Source organism: Mandrillus leucophaeus, unplaced genomic scaffold, assembly GCF_000951045.1.
Source record: "Mandrillus leucophaeus isolate KB7577 unplaced genomic scaffold, Mleu.le_1.0 Scaffold538, whole genome shotgun sequence".
Classification (NCBI taxonomy): domain Eukaryota; kingdom Metazoa; phylum Chordata; class Mammalia; order Primates; family Cercopithecidae; genus Mandrillus; species Mandrillus leucophaeus.
Window position 1 is genome coordinate 1,058,523 of NW_012105786.1, and position 15,294 is coordinate 1,073,816.

Sequence of the window (15,294 nt, forward strand, 5' to 3'; positions counted from 1 at the left end):
AAAAAAGTTGAGATGAAAGACCCTATATGGACTTCTAACAAACTCTCATCTTTTCCTTCTTACTCTTAAACCACAAATTAGGTTTTTTTTTTTTTTTTTTTTCCTTGAGCTGAAATACAATTTAAGCTGGTCATAGTAAAATACTGGATAAAATTGTTTCTTAAGCTGGATGTGGTGGCACACACCTTGTAGTTTTAGCCACTTGGGAAACTGAGGCAGGAGGGTCACTTGAGCCCAGGAATTCGAGGTTGCAGTAAGCTGTGATCATCCCACTGCACTCCAGCCTCAGTGTCAGGGTGAGACCCCATCTCTAAAGAAAGAGAAAAAAAATTTTTTTAAAATATTAAAACACTGGCAGTAGGGGGTAATTGTGAATTTATTTTCATAAAGAGGATGGCATTTTATATCTAACTTTATGTGTTACAACTTTTATGTTTTATTTGTTATAGAAATATCTATGATATTATCTAGCAGCATATAATTTAATAATACTGAGAATAGGGTTAACTTTGTTGGAATAAGGTGATTTTTAAAGCCTAGAATTTACTTTTAATGGTGTGAATTATTTTAATATTTAATGACTTTTCTTTCTTTGGGGATGGGAGCCAAATTGCATAACCCATCAGTCTAACAAATCTTCTCCCTTTTTAGGCTTACATCAAAATTTATCAAGGAGAGGAACTTCCACATCCAAAGTCCATGCTTCAGGTAGAGAGAGTGAGAGAGTGATGTGTGTTGTACATATACTTATTTATGAGGGAGAATAAAGATCTTTGCTTTAGAGAGAAATGCTGAAAATGGGGGGTGCTTTCTTGCACGCAAATACATTTTGCTTAAGGCCATATGTGTCATGGGTCCTAAGGTTTCATACATTTTTTGTAACTGCAGATTGTAGGCCTTCCATGTGTCTAGGCCACCAGAAATAAGAGTGCACAATACCTTCTCTCCTGATGCTCAAAGTACAGGAAAATTTCTGTTTTATAAGATGACTTAATGTGGGCCTCTCTGAACTAAGCTGCTTCTATTCTGAGTCTTTGACAGTGAATGTTGTTTGAAATAAGTCTTATTTTTATTTGGTGTTAATGATTTAGAGCTACTTCTAGTGAATATATAGTCTTCTTTTTTTTTTTTTTCCCCTCTTTCAAATGGTGTTCCTTTGGGACAGTGCCATTTTAACCCATTCATATTTTTAAAAATTTACTACTTTAGGCTATTTTTCCATTTTATAGTAGATTAAACAGTATTTGCTGATAAAAATTCGTGCAATAAGTTTTGTGGGTTTGAAAATGTCTTGTAAAATACTGATTATGAGAGAGAACCAAATGAGTAATTCTCGATTCCTAGCACCTGGAGATCCACACATTTTAGGGTTATATCTATTTATCTTTATCCATTTCCTGAGCATATGTGGTGTTTTCTACAGACACACTTTAACATCAACCTAAGTGAAACAAAATTAGGCAGGCAGTCCTATTGGAACCACTTACCATTGTATCCTTTATACCAATGTACCCTTCCATAGGAAAGAAAAACTGGAAGTTACTTTATTTGGTTCATTTTCAGAGTTGATTAGGGTTAGGGTTAGGGTTTATTGTACATAACTTATTATGTTAATCAGAATTTTTAGAGTCATAGAGTATTTTTTGCATAATAATGGCACATTTTATTTTTTAGGCAACAGCTGAAGCTAATAATCTTGCTGCAGTAGCAGGAGCAAGAGATACCTATTGTAAAAGTATGGAGCAGGTTTGTACCTAAAATTTAAATTTGAAGCTGGAGTGAGAAGATTTTTAAATTTTTTTAAAAAGTATTTAAAAAAAAATTTTTTTTAATAATTGAGCTAATTCGTGCAGCTTTTGGTACATTATTCCCTAATTCCCCTTTATGGTCTTTGCTGGAAATAAACTATAAGAAAATAATTCACATTTTAGAGAACAGAATTTGAGCAGTAAGTTATTAGATAAACTCTACTGAAATATCTTCTGTCAAATGTGTGATTCAGAGTGCTGAATTAGTGACTTCTGATGTTAGTAGCATTAGTTTAAGGCCAGTAGCAGTTTCTGTACTTGCTTGCTCAAACATTAAAATATCTTTTTGGGGCATTATCTTTTACCCACTCTCTTGCCAACAGTTTTGTGTACTATTATGGTGTATGGATGGTCAAGTGAAGGCAGGTACAGAGCGCAGTGTAAAATTTTTCTGTCTTCAGTTTCAGTTAGTCATAATTGGAAAATTATTTTGCTTGAGTAGGTTCAACATATAAAAAATAACTAGATTATGATAACCTGTGAGGTATTGTGAGTTTAAAACTGAATCATGTAAGTGGTTTGACTTTCTGAGACTAAAAACTATGAACAGGAACTTCTTTCAAGTGTTAATTATTTCCAGCATATAATACTGTAATTCTCTGTGTCCAGGTATGTGGAGGGGACAAGCCTTACATTGCACCTTCAGATCTGGAGCGAAAACACTTGGATCTTAAGGAAGTGGCGATAAAACAATTTCGTTCTGTAAAAAAGATGGGTGGAGATGAGTTCTGCCGACGTTATCAGGACCAGCTTGAAGCTGAAATTGAAGAAACCTATGCAAATTTTATAAAGCACAATGATGGCAAAAATATCTTCTATGCTGCTCGTACCCCAGCCACACTGTTTGCGGTCATGTTTGCTATGTATATAATCTCAGGACTGACTGGCTTCATTGGCCTAAACTCTATAGCCGTCTTGTGTAACCTTGTCATGGGGTTAGCACTGACATTTCTTTGTACTTGGGCATATGTTAAATACTCTGGGGAGTTCAGAGAAATTGGAACAATGATTGATCAGATTGCTGAAACACTATGGGAACAGGTTGGTATCTATCTTTTGGTTTTTCAGTGGCTAATCTTATTTTCCTGTGATTTTCCATCCTTTGCAGTATTTGTACTCCTACTTTTCCTTCATATGAGAAATGTCAAAAGGATGTCTTCTGTTTTCAGATGTAGAATCTTTATGAATTTAAGATTTTTTCTTTAAAGTTACAATTTTAATGTACTTTGGTTAGTACATTTTTTCTTTAAAGTTACAATTTTAATGTACTTTAATGTACTTTGGTTAGCCTAAATCTGTACTGTCCTCTGGATAGATTCTTAGTTGTAGGCCTGATTATACCAGACGGTGGGCAGGGTCAGAGTCTGTAATGATTTTTTTTCTTTGAGTAAAGAAAATATAAACAATGAATGATTTGAAGGTAAGGAGAAGAAGTTTGGAAGTGGTGCTTTTGGAAAGGAAAATAAGTTTCTTCCTAATACTGGCAAGCAGCAATGCAGGAGAAATGCTGGATGGTAGACAGGTCTTCATTGCCTTCCATGAAGATAGTAGTGATTTCCTGATGTACTATGAGGAACAATCCTGTAGGGATTTCTTACCAAGGAAACTTTGACTTTTGTATTATGGAAATATTAATTAGTAAAGCAAAGCGCCATGAGCAGAGAACCACGTTCCATCATAATCTTTTACCTCAAAGCAGAATTCAAAGCCAGGCTGTGAACTCTTGCCCAGCAAGTATCTACTAAGGAAAGCCATTTTGTGTATCTGCCTCCTGTGTGCTGGAATTACCTGTGGACAGAAAATTCCACTTACGGATGTTATTAAAATGATCTTTGTGAAATACTTGAACATCATGTCAAGGACCAGAATGAAAGCTACAGTTATTAATGATGACCACTGTAATAGGCATTTCAAATGCCATTTCTGGGCTCATGAAATATTGCGCTTATTTGAAGATCTAGGATATGCGAGTCCGTGTTTGTTTTGGCTATAAACTCCAAGACTGAAGAAGCAGACCATTTTTTTTTTTGAAGAAAGTTGATTGGATATTGACTTTTCTTATAATGATGTTATTTTATAAAGTGACCCACTATATTAATATGGATTTTGTATTTACTCTTTAGAGAAATGCTCTATTTAGATCCGATTGGGAAGTTTATGTTTGGGTATTTATTCTATTTAAATTTTTATCTCAATCTCACTACTTGATGTTTCTTTGATATCTTCTAATAGAAGATGGATGCAAAACTATCGCAGCTTTTAAGAAAAAATTAGCTATTTTAAAATTTTGAATCATTATTTTCTGCAATATAATTTTCAATAATTGTACAATATCTTCTTTTGAGAAATATTCATCTCTTAAACAGCATTGATTCTAGGATTTTAGAGGTACCATTATTACAAAACAATTAAATGGAAGAATCTAAAGTGTATAAAATCATTTTCAGTATAGTTGAGGTAAGGTGATCAACTAGTCAGATCTGTGCTGTGTCAACAAACCTTGTCTAAATTTCTTTGCATTTCTCTTCTCTTTTGCTTCAGAGGAGTCCCAGGAAGGTGAGAACCTACAGTCTCAAGTTCTTGTAGTCTTAAACTCTTTAGCTTCGAGGCACTCTGAGTCATTCTCCTAACAAATCACTTCATGTTTTAGGTGTTTTCCAAACTCTTTGAAGTTACTAGACGTCGAATGGTTCATCGTGCTCTTTCATCAGCACAGCGACAGAGACTGTCATCCAACAATAACAAGAAGAAAAATTAGACAGTATTTTTAACCTTTTTCTCTATCTGAAGTGTTCACACTTACACATGTAGGACAATAAGCAGGACCGTCTGGGCCGGTCTGCATAAATGCTGTATACACAATACCAGATTTGATGCTGCATATAGGGTATGGAATTGCACATCCATCTCATAGGAATTGTAAATGGTTTGAATAAGAGGAAAGTAATTTTTGTTGCATTATAAAATGTCTAGTAGCATCATAAGTTTTTTTGAGAGAAGCATCTTTTTATTTCCCATATTCCTGGTTATTTTCATCATTGCTTTGAATTGAATTTTTATATCTATTTTTATATGTAACTCTTTTTTTACCTCATGTTTTTGTTTGTTTTGCACATTTCTCATACCACAGGTATTGAAGCCCCTGGGTGATAATTTGATGGAGGAAAACATAAGGCAGTCTGTAACAAACTCTATCAAAGCAGGCCTGACTGACCAGGTGTCTCATCATGCCAGATTAAAGACAGACTGACAGTTCATCTCCTCACGGACTCCACTCTCTTTTTTTTCATGCTTGCTGTACAATGAGAACTCAAATAAAAATAAACCAAAGTTTACAATCAACTGTAGAAGTAGTTTAGTGTAACTGGCTTCACAGATGGCTGCCACAGAGTGTGAAAATTGTTTGTTAGTTTTAAGCATTCTTTTAATGGCTCCTAAGACATGCAGATTTGCTGAGGAGCATTGGTTAATCATGCACCTTTGTGCCATGTTTAATTCTTTTATTTCTTTTTACTTAATCTAATGTTAGTGAATTTGTCTTACGTAAAAGGATATTTCAGGGAAATATTTTCAGAAATCTATTTAGAGTCTCTTTAACACAGTGTCCCATTGAAATTTTAGTTTTTAGAGAATTTATGAATCACTGTTTCAAGAACCAGATTGGAATGACAATGAAGCCTTTATTGAGCCACTACATTAAAAGTATATATTGCTTTACCGCCTTCAATACCAGTATTACATAAATGCATGTATCAGAAACTTCACAGAAATTACATGACAACTCTTGTAGCTAAGAAAGTAATTCTGAGGTGTACATTTGTCTTGCCTTTTTAAATTTATAAACCTGCCCTAAAAGGAGATGCATATCTGGGAAACTGAACTGTCTTTTGCAGTTTAGCCTTCATGTACATAAAATATGCCATTAATTTTATTGGGGAAGAAATTCCATCCAAAAATGTTGCCTACAGCTATGAGTTAAGAGTGTCTGTACAGTGTGTAGCTTTTATTTTCTAAAATCACAGATAGGGCATGTATATGAATTATAAATATATAAATACAATTTTGTATTAAAAGTTTTGTAGTTTATGGCAAAATCTGGTCCTGTGGTAGGCTAAATAAGTACAGTCCCTGTGAAAGGAATGTTTGTGGCTCATGTCAGTGTGTGAATGCATAGACAATTTGAAGTTTTTGATATATTTGTGATATTTATCTTGAGCACTGCAATCTCACCCCCCGCCCCAAGGGAATTCAATGGGAATGTTTATTGTGACTTTGTCCTCTGTTGCATTTTAAAGTTATTTCCTGTAATTTATTTTCAGTACATAATTAAAAATTTGTTGTATATATAAAATGAAACTTGTGATTCTTTTTAAAGGAATTTTTCAAGTATGTATTCCACTACATAAACCACGTTTGTTTATAGTGAAGAGAGCATGAGCAGGAGACACCCCAGTTGAGAGCTCTCAGGCATTGTACCTCAAAGCTAAGCTTGTAAAAAGTTACTTTTCTCTGTCTGTCTCTATAAGGGAAATCCTATGATTAACCTAGTTGTAGATGGGAATTATTAATTTCTTTCTCTCTTTTTAAATTTTTTTTTTTTTTGGTGGTATATGTAAGGCTAATATTTTTTCAGTACTTTTGTAGTCTTCTTTATGAACACCTATTAAAGTACCTAGTTTTGTTTGTTTTTTGAGATGGAGTCTCTCTCTGTCAACCAGGCTGGAGTACAGTGGCGTGATCTCGGCTCACTGCAACCTCCACCTCCTGGGTTCAAGTGATTCTCCTGCTTCACCCTCCCGAGTAGCTGGGGCTACAGGTGTGTGTCACCATGGCCGGCTAATTTTTTGTGTTTTTAGTAGAGATGGGGTTTCACCGTTTTAGCCAGGATGATCTCAATCACCTGACCTCGTGATCCACCTGCCTTGGCCTCCCAAAGTGTTGGGATTACAGGTGTGAGCCACCACGCCCGGCCCTTAGTTTGGTTTTTAAGCGAAGAAAATGCAGGTGTTGAGTTACATGCGTGAAAACTCTGAATTTACTTTGGTTGATACATCTTCCCTCCCACTCCCAGATTCTGTTTTTATATGGATTGTATTTGTTTTCATCTGTATTAAATTGCTAACTTACTCATCTGTTCTTAAAGAATCCACCTGAAAAGTGTCTTTATTCTGCCACCCTGTTTTATGAATGCTGTGGACTGTTTTTTATGAATGAAAAAATAATTTGTTGTATAATAGCAGATTTTCTGAAATTAAAGACTTAGCTTACCTTTAAAAAGTTAAAATCTAGACCATTGGCTTTCTTATATTTCTTATTGGAAAAGCGTGCTTTCCTCAAAGAAGACAATTCTCTGCAGGATTCCAAGAAAGCACTTTGGTGTTTCTGTTGGAAGATTCCGAACATTGTTAGGCACGAAGCAGTAAGAGGATGAAAGACAAACTGAAAATTGTTGATTGACACATCAGCTTTGGTGTTAGCATCTTTTCTGTGGCAAAGGTTTTAGTAATCTATATTACCAGTGAGGTTTTTAAAAAGAGATGAAGATTTTCTCAAGAACAAATGATTTATCTTCCTAATTAAGATACAGATAATTCGCTGTTGTGAAAGGGGCAATCATCTGTGACCCTGCTATTTAGTATTCCTTACATACTTCTCATGAAGATAGCTAGTCTTGCTTGCACTGTGAAAATATTCTACTTACCAATAGCAGTATTTCCTTCTTGAGGGCTACATTTCCGGAGAACTTTGGGCTGGGGTTGCTGTATTTTTTTGACTTCAGAATTAAGCTTGGCGGGCTAGAGACCTCTTTTGCTGTAGGTATGAGTGTTGTTTTAATTGCATTGTTTTGTTATTATGGGATTATTTATTTATTTTTTTTTTGGGGGTCTTAATGTGGTTAAGAACCTATTAAAATATACCACGAAATTTTGGAAAGCACTGTGGTGATGACTGTTAATGGTCTGTTGTGTATATATCTAAATGGCTTTTTGGAAAGCAGATGCTTAAGCTTTTAACCAGGTAATAAATAGGCTTTTTGATTAGCTGCTTATCTGCCAGTGTGCATTGCTTAAGTCCATTTCACACGTTTAGGCTTTAGCCTAAACATTCGTGTCCTGAATTCCCTCCCTCCCTCTAACTTGACCAGAATGGATCTGCACATCTTGGGTTTTTTCCATTCGTGTCATAGTCGTGGAGTGAGGATGAAAATTAGCTTGAGTTGCTGTGCCTCTGGTAGCCGTCTTCTCACTTGGCCGGAGATTACTCATCAAATGACTGTTAGATTCTGTTTGGAACCTCTGCCAGAAAGAGAATGTGACTTTGGGGAGTCTTCCAGTTACTGGTTCCTGTCAAAGCTAGATGGGGGGCATCCCAAGCAGCACAGAGAATTGCTCCCTTACCTTCTCCATACTGAAGTCTTACATTAGATCCTAGGAACTTCTGTCTTTCAGATTTGCATTTTACTGGAAGTTAGACTGAGGAATTGAGGTGCCCTTAATGTACTCAGTGAAATACAACTTTCATGTCCTTTTAGGATTGTGACATTTGCTGCTTTTCAGAGCCAAATATATCAGCTGAATAGGTCCAAACTGCCTAGAGATATACAGGAAAGGGCTTAGGGGAGGGAAGTCACAGCCTTTGCATAGCTCAATAAAGCACCTCCATATATACGTTAGTACCCTCCGTACTCATGGCAGTCCTGTGTGATAGGTAGGAAACCACTTCAACCAAAAGAACCTTGGGCATCTCAGGCTTGCAACTTAGGACTCTACTATATACACCTCCAGAGGTTTCAATCAGTTAGAAGCTTTAGACAATGACAAGTAATGTTCCCAACTCAAGATGCAAGGACTGTCTTGGCTGCATTCCTAAAGGCAGTAAGTGGAGGAAGGAACATCTTGCTAATACCGAAACAAGCTGAAAATTACCCATAACATTACCACTCTAAAAAATGACGCAAGAAGTAGAAATGTTCCTGTCCATTTGATTGTACACCTGAGAGAACCATTACTTTGGTGTGTACTATTGGAACCTTTCCTCTGCTTATTGACATGTCTACATTTGCATAAAATATACTCGTTTTTTGTTTTACACAAAAATAGAATTATCCCGCACATGATATATTTTTTTCATGTAACAGGGATATTTTCCTAGGTCATTATATAATTATTTAATGGTTACTTTGATTCTTAGGGTAGGTGGAGTTTTAAGGAGAGAACACTAGACCTGGGATCATTGCTGAGATAGCGTGACTCTGTGTCTCCACCCAAAGCTCATCTTGAATTGTAATCCCCGTAACCCTCATAATCAACAGGTGGAACCTGGTGGGAGATGATTGGATCGTGGGGGCAGTTTCCCCCATGCTGTTCTCGTGATAGTGAGTTCTCACGAGATCTATTTGATAGTTTTATAAGAGGCTCTTTCCCCCTTCACTCATTCAATCTGTCTCACCTGCTGCCACGTAAGACGTGCCTCTTTGCCTCCGCCACGATTGTACGTTTCCTGAGGCCTCCCCAGTCATGTGGAATTGTGAGTCACCCCTTCTTTTATAAATTACCCAGTCTTGGGCATGTCTTTCTAATAGTGTGAAAAAGGACTGAAACAACTGCTAAGAGTTTTCTTTTTATGATAATTTTCCTCCTATAATAGGATTGTTGAGAGAATCAAATAAAATGTGAAGGAAGGGTGCTTGGGAAGCAGGTACAAGAACAGAAAATCGTGCCCTCAAGTTTGCTTGTTTTAAGGCTAGATCTGCTGTTTAGCCACCTGTACTTGAAGCTTGTCCATAACTTACTCCCCGACCACCCCCACCCCATCCCCGGCCATTTGGGCTGTTATTTAAGAGTTCTCTAACTTTCTGACAAATTTATATGGTAATTAGTAAACAATGTACTCTCATTCTGGAGCCAAATGGGTGTGCAGCCACGGACTGTAAGACAGGTCATCTAAAATGGCATGGTTTAGACTCCTCGGTTACAAAACATGAAGACTACCTAAAAACTCAACCTAGATCTGGAAGAATACTTAAATTTCAATTCTAAGCAAAGGAGATGAGCTTATAGTTAAAACTGAACTTTGTTCCTAGCTCCACCACCCAAGCTTCATGAATTGGTGCTAACGCTTATATAGCAGTTGAGCCGCAGCTTCTTCATCTATAAAATAGGACTAATATTACCGCTCACAGATGTTAGGAGGATGTGATGAGAATTTCCACATCCTGGCAGACAGTCTTTTAAATCTTTTTTATGACGCTGATATTTGTAAACAAACACCTATCTTCCAAATTGTACTTATTTTTAACTTCCTCTGTTTCCTGAAGAGGATGAACAAGATGAAGTTTGGAGGGTGGTAGTCATTGCTATTTTTGTCTATGGAAGAAAGCATTTTGTCAGTACTTTTCCCCAAATAGGTTGAGCTCCTTGAAAGAAGAAACCATACTTTATGCACCTTTTTTACATTATCAAACATTTTTGTGCATACTAAATGCTCAGAATGTTTTAACATGGACTGGATTAGTCAATTTCAACTCCATCCGCCTTCCATACTTAGGCATATGCCACCTACTGTAGGTAAACTTGGTTATTTGGCAACTGTGGGATCCTAAATATTGGTTGCTTTTTCTCCCCTTGGCATCAAAATATCAAAATATGAAGAAATATGATCATTTAAAAAAAAAACCCTCAGTAAAATAACTTTGGGGGGATGGTGAGGGTAGGCTACCTTACAGATTTGGATTATCCTTTTTTTTTTTTTTTTTTTTTGAGATGGAGTGTCACTCTGTCACCCAGGCTAGAGTGCAGTGACACAATCTTGGCTCACTACAACCTCTGCCTCCCAGGTTCAAGCGATTCTCCAGCCTAAGTCTTCGAGTAGCTGGGATTATAGGCACCCGCCACCACGCCTGGCTAATTTTTGTATTTTTAGTAACGATGGGGTTGGCCAGGCTCATTTCGAATTCCTGACCTCAGGCAATCCACCCACCTCGGCCTCCCAAGGTGCTGGGATTACAGGTGTGAGCCACCACACCCGGCCTGTCTTATTTTTAAAACTTTAGTATACTGATTTGATTTAATGCAGCATCCTGAGTATCTGCTTATATAAGTCCTACCAGAATTGGATTTACAGGCTGTCCTGTGAGGACAGGCCTGTATATGTGTGTGTGTGTGTGTGTATATGAACACACACATATACATATAAAAAGGTGTGTGTGCGTTTATCTCCAAGAGGGATGTTTATATTATTTAGAGAGGACAGGGCAGTTTTTCCTGGGAAGACTGAAGGTTTTGTGTGTGTCGGGGGATATAAACATGTTTGTCATCTATACTAAATGCTGCCAGTGCTCATGTAGTAGCCTTGGGGTGGGTTATTCTTACCTCTGATTTTATAGAGGAATCATCTCAGGCTCAGAGAGGTCAACCACATTTACCAAAGGGAGTGTGTTCTGGGATTTGAAACCAGGTCTACTGGCTTTAGAGTTCAGAGTGCTATGTACTTACCCACCCTATCACACCACTGTGAAGAGTAAATAGTCCCTCCCAGAGAGGAGGAAAGAGAGAGAAGGGTCAACATTAAGGAGGAATGCAGCAATGGTCCAGCATGGCTCTGCTAGGAGTTACTGAAGGGCAGAGATGGATGTAGGAGTGGAATTGAAGTTTAAAGACCTGGGCCAGATTGTGAAGGGCCTTTCAGATCAGGTAGAGGGGCTTGATATTTAGATATTAAGGTTACATGGACGATTCCTAGAAAAATAGAACAGCTAAGCGGCCAATTCTAATACTCTAGTTTCTCAAAGTATGAATTTTTATTTTTATTTTTTACGGGCTAGGGGTGGGGTCTCAAACTCCTGGACTCAAGCAGTCCTCCCACCTCAGCCTCCCAAGTAGCTAGGACTATGGGCATGCACTATTCTACCTGGCTCATTTTTTATTTTCGATTAGAGTCACCTGGAGTGCTGTGTTGTAAGTGTACACTCTTGGGCCCCACCCACATTGCATAGTGAATTTAAATCTGTATTTCTACCAGGTCTCTCAGATAATTCTAATGCATACTGAAGCTTGAGATCAGTGTTAAGTGTTTCCTAATGAGTAGCAGAATTATGGATTTCTCCTGCTGTTCCTATACTTTCCTGACTAGGAAAGATTTCTGCACAGACAGAGCTGGAATTACGTTGTTGTACTGTGTTCTTTCCCTGGGAGGAAGGTGGAACTTGTATCAGGAGGGAAAGATCTTGGCCATAGATTGGAAGCGTGCGCTTCTTCCATGTTAAAGTAAATGTTGTCTCTCAAATTATAGACACATTCTGAAGCTTGGATATTCTTTCAAAACTATGCCATTTTGCTTCACAAGCTTTGTACTTGTTCTTTCCTTTTAAATACTTTTGTGAAGGAACACAATAGTTTTAGACAGAGCTGATTATTGCAGTCTTCTTTCATTTCATTAGGGAAATGTTTAAGAATGATTATGACACTTCATAATATTCCCTGTTCTTTCATCAGCTTTTGAATACAGAGAAAAGAACCTCAGGACTAATTGTATAAATCAGCAGATCGTACCTCCTATCAAACTATAATCCTTAAATTTATACATGACTGTCATCCAAATACAAAATGAATACATAATAAAATGTATTCAACTCCTTAATGAGGAAACCAGAGATGGCAAAAGGCTGGTTCAAAGCAGAATTGGAGAAATAGGAGTTATGTAGTCCACCAGGAAGGGCATTTTGAAATGAGTATGCTGAGTAATGTGAGCCCTTAGTAGTAAATGGCAATGCCAAACAGATCTAGATCAGTGAGTCTTAGACTTTAGTTGCAGGAACCCCTTTGGCTCTTAAAAATTGAGTCCCCCAAATGGTCTGCCAGTATTTATCTTTAAATAGAAATTAAAACAAAAATGTTAAAACATTAAAAAATAAGCCAATTATATGTTAACTTTTAAAAATTGTATATATTAAAGGTATGCAACATGCCATTTTTATATACATAGTGAAATGATATAGTCAAGCAAATTAACATATTCATCATCTCACGTGGTTACCCCCTCCTTTTTTTGTACTAAGCACACCTAAAAGCTGTCTTAGCAGATTTCGAATATACAATACAATATTATTAACTGTAGTCTTCATGCTGCGTGTTAGAGCTCGAGACTTACCCTTTGACCTACATCTTCCCATTCTCCTGCCCCTGGTAACCACCATTCTACCCTCTGTTACTATGTATTTGATTTTTTCCCCTTTCTTTCTTTTACTTTTAGATTCCACACATAAGTGAGATCATGCAGTATTTTTCTATGTTTGACTCTTTTCACTACCATAACGTCCTCTAGGTTCCTTGTCACAAACAGCAGGATTTCCTTTTTTAAGGCTGAATATTTCATTGTGTGTGTGTGTATATATATACATACTCTATATATACACTCTATATATATACATACTCTCTATACTATATATATACACATACTATATATATACACACTATACACACACACACACCCACAATCTGCTAGGATTCAATATATAAAGAAATATATAAATTTCTTTAGCAATTTGCCTAGAAGCCTTCTTGATAGGCATGCTAAGCAATGCCCCAGTATAACTTTGAAAGGACATGATCTACTGCTTTTTCCTTTATTTTTAAGTTTTAGATATTTTTTCAAAGCTCATGTCATGCTCCTTTTGCCAGAAACAGATTGGGTCAGACAGACCAAATAAATTCCATGTGTAAACAGTAGAAATTGAGACTGTATTATAAACCCCTTTCTTTAAGCAATCCCCCTCAAACAAATGAAAGCCCTTTTTTTAATTCGATCTGAAATATGCACAAGAAAATTTGAAAGTATAAAGACATTCACCCTTAAGATTCTGATGTACTCATCAGAGATAAACACCGATACCATTTTCCCCCTTCTCATCTGTTATTTGTGTTAGTGTGTGCAAGTAAGTGGTCCTCTGTATTTGTTGGTTCCGCATCCATGGATTCAGCCTACCTCAGATGGACAATTGAAAAGAGTGAATGGTTGCATCTGTACTGAGCATGTACAGTACAGACTTGTTTTCCTTGTCATTATTCCCTAAGCAACTAGTTTCATAGCATTGACATTGTACTAGTTATTATAAGTAATCTAGAGATAATTTGAATCATATGGGAGGATGTGTGTAGCTTCTATGCAGGCCATTTTCTATAAGGGACTTGAGCATTGTGGATTTTGGTATCCACAGGGATCCTGGAACTGATCACCCATGGATACTGGGTGATGACTGTATTTGAAAGTTTGGTTACTGTGCTGTGCATACCCTGGCCTTACCCCCTAGAGATTCTAATTCAGTTGATCTGGGTGCAGGAATCAGTATTTTCAAAAGTTCCCCAGATGATTCTGTTGTGCGGCTAGGACTGAGAACCACTACCTAATCTAACCCCATCTTCAGCTCTTCCCTGGCCTCCCACACCTGTCTTTTGTGTTCTCTATAATCCACAGTCTGTTATTAACAATTTGCCTAAACACTTTTTCTCTCTGTGTGCATTCTCTTCATTGTTCACTTTAACTGAAACCCTGGTGTCTTCTATTCCCCTAGTAGTATTTCTCCCCTGCAGCCCTCTCAAGGCTGGCTTTCTCCCTCCCTAGCTACTGTGGGTCCTAACAGAGGTGATGTTCCTGTGCTCCATTGCTCCCTTTCAAGTCTTTTTTCTATTAAACAGCAAATAAAACAGCTTCTTTAAAGTTGTTGGACTTTTCCACTTGTCACCCCAACTTACTGTGAGCAATCTACTGACCTCCCTACCATGCCCCCTCCTTCATTGATAACTCTAGCACCTGGCTTCCAGCCTTTTTCTCTTGTTCCTTCTGTGGTCATTCTTGGATCCTTAATGCCACATGAATGACCCATCTCATCTCTTGATTTCTTCAGCCCCCAAAAGACCTCCTTTCCTCCATGTCTCCTCACTCATAAGTCATACCCTTCTACTGTGTCATTACTACCTCCCAAATCTAGATTTTATGGCTTCCTTTCAGTTCACTGACTGCAGTGTTTCCTTTCAAACAATCCTCTGATCTCACTGAAGCCTCATCCTTTCACCCTACTGCTTGTTCATACATATTGCCCTCATCTCCATGCCTTCTTACTCAGCTGAGATGCAGTGGTCCAGCACTACAAACATTCCTTAAAAATATCTTTAGCTACTCTGTGTACCCACTTAATGAAACTTCAACTCTGTTTATAAACCCAAGTCTCTACCTGTACCTACACCTAGCAGTTGAATATTGTTGGAGAAAAATTATGGAATCCTGCTGACTAGAGTATTTTTTGTTTTTTTGGCTGAGCACGGAGGACTTTATTGGTGATACATGACAAGGTGGGGCTCCCTAGACCCCTCCCTCTTCAGGGGGGTCTGCATGGAAACTGTGAGGAGGGGAGATTCTCAGTGTGGTAGGAGACCTAGTGCAACAGGGAATTCCTAGCAGCTGAGGGCCTGAGGCTGCTAGTCTTGGGGTC

At 37.5% G+C, this 15,294-nt stretch overlaps 1 protein-coding gene across 2 annotated transcripts in view; it reads left to right on the top strand.

Moving 5' to 3' along the window:
• ATL2 (atlastin GTPase 2) overlaps nt 1–6,159 on the top strand; it is a 77,634-nt gene extending 71,475 nt beyond the window's left edge. Inside the window, exons 10-14 of one of the 2 annotated variants that reach the window (XM_011997338.1) lie at nt 652–708; nt 1,675–1,746; nt 2,418–2,849; nt 4,350–4,364; nt 4,459–6,159. In XM_011997338.1, the coding sequence (XP_011852728.1) occupies nt 652–708; nt 1,675–1,746; nt 2,418–2,849; nt 4,350–4,364; nt 4,459–4,566 (684 nt within the window). In that variant the 3' untranslated portion in view covers nt 4,567–6,159. The remainder of the gene's footprint in view (nt 1–651; nt 709–1,674; nt 1,747–2,417; nt 2,850–4,349; nt 4,365–4,458) is intronic. The other variant, XM_011997339.1, reaches the window with a different exon arrangement.
• Nucleotides 6,160–15,294: the final 9,135 nt, after the last annotated feature.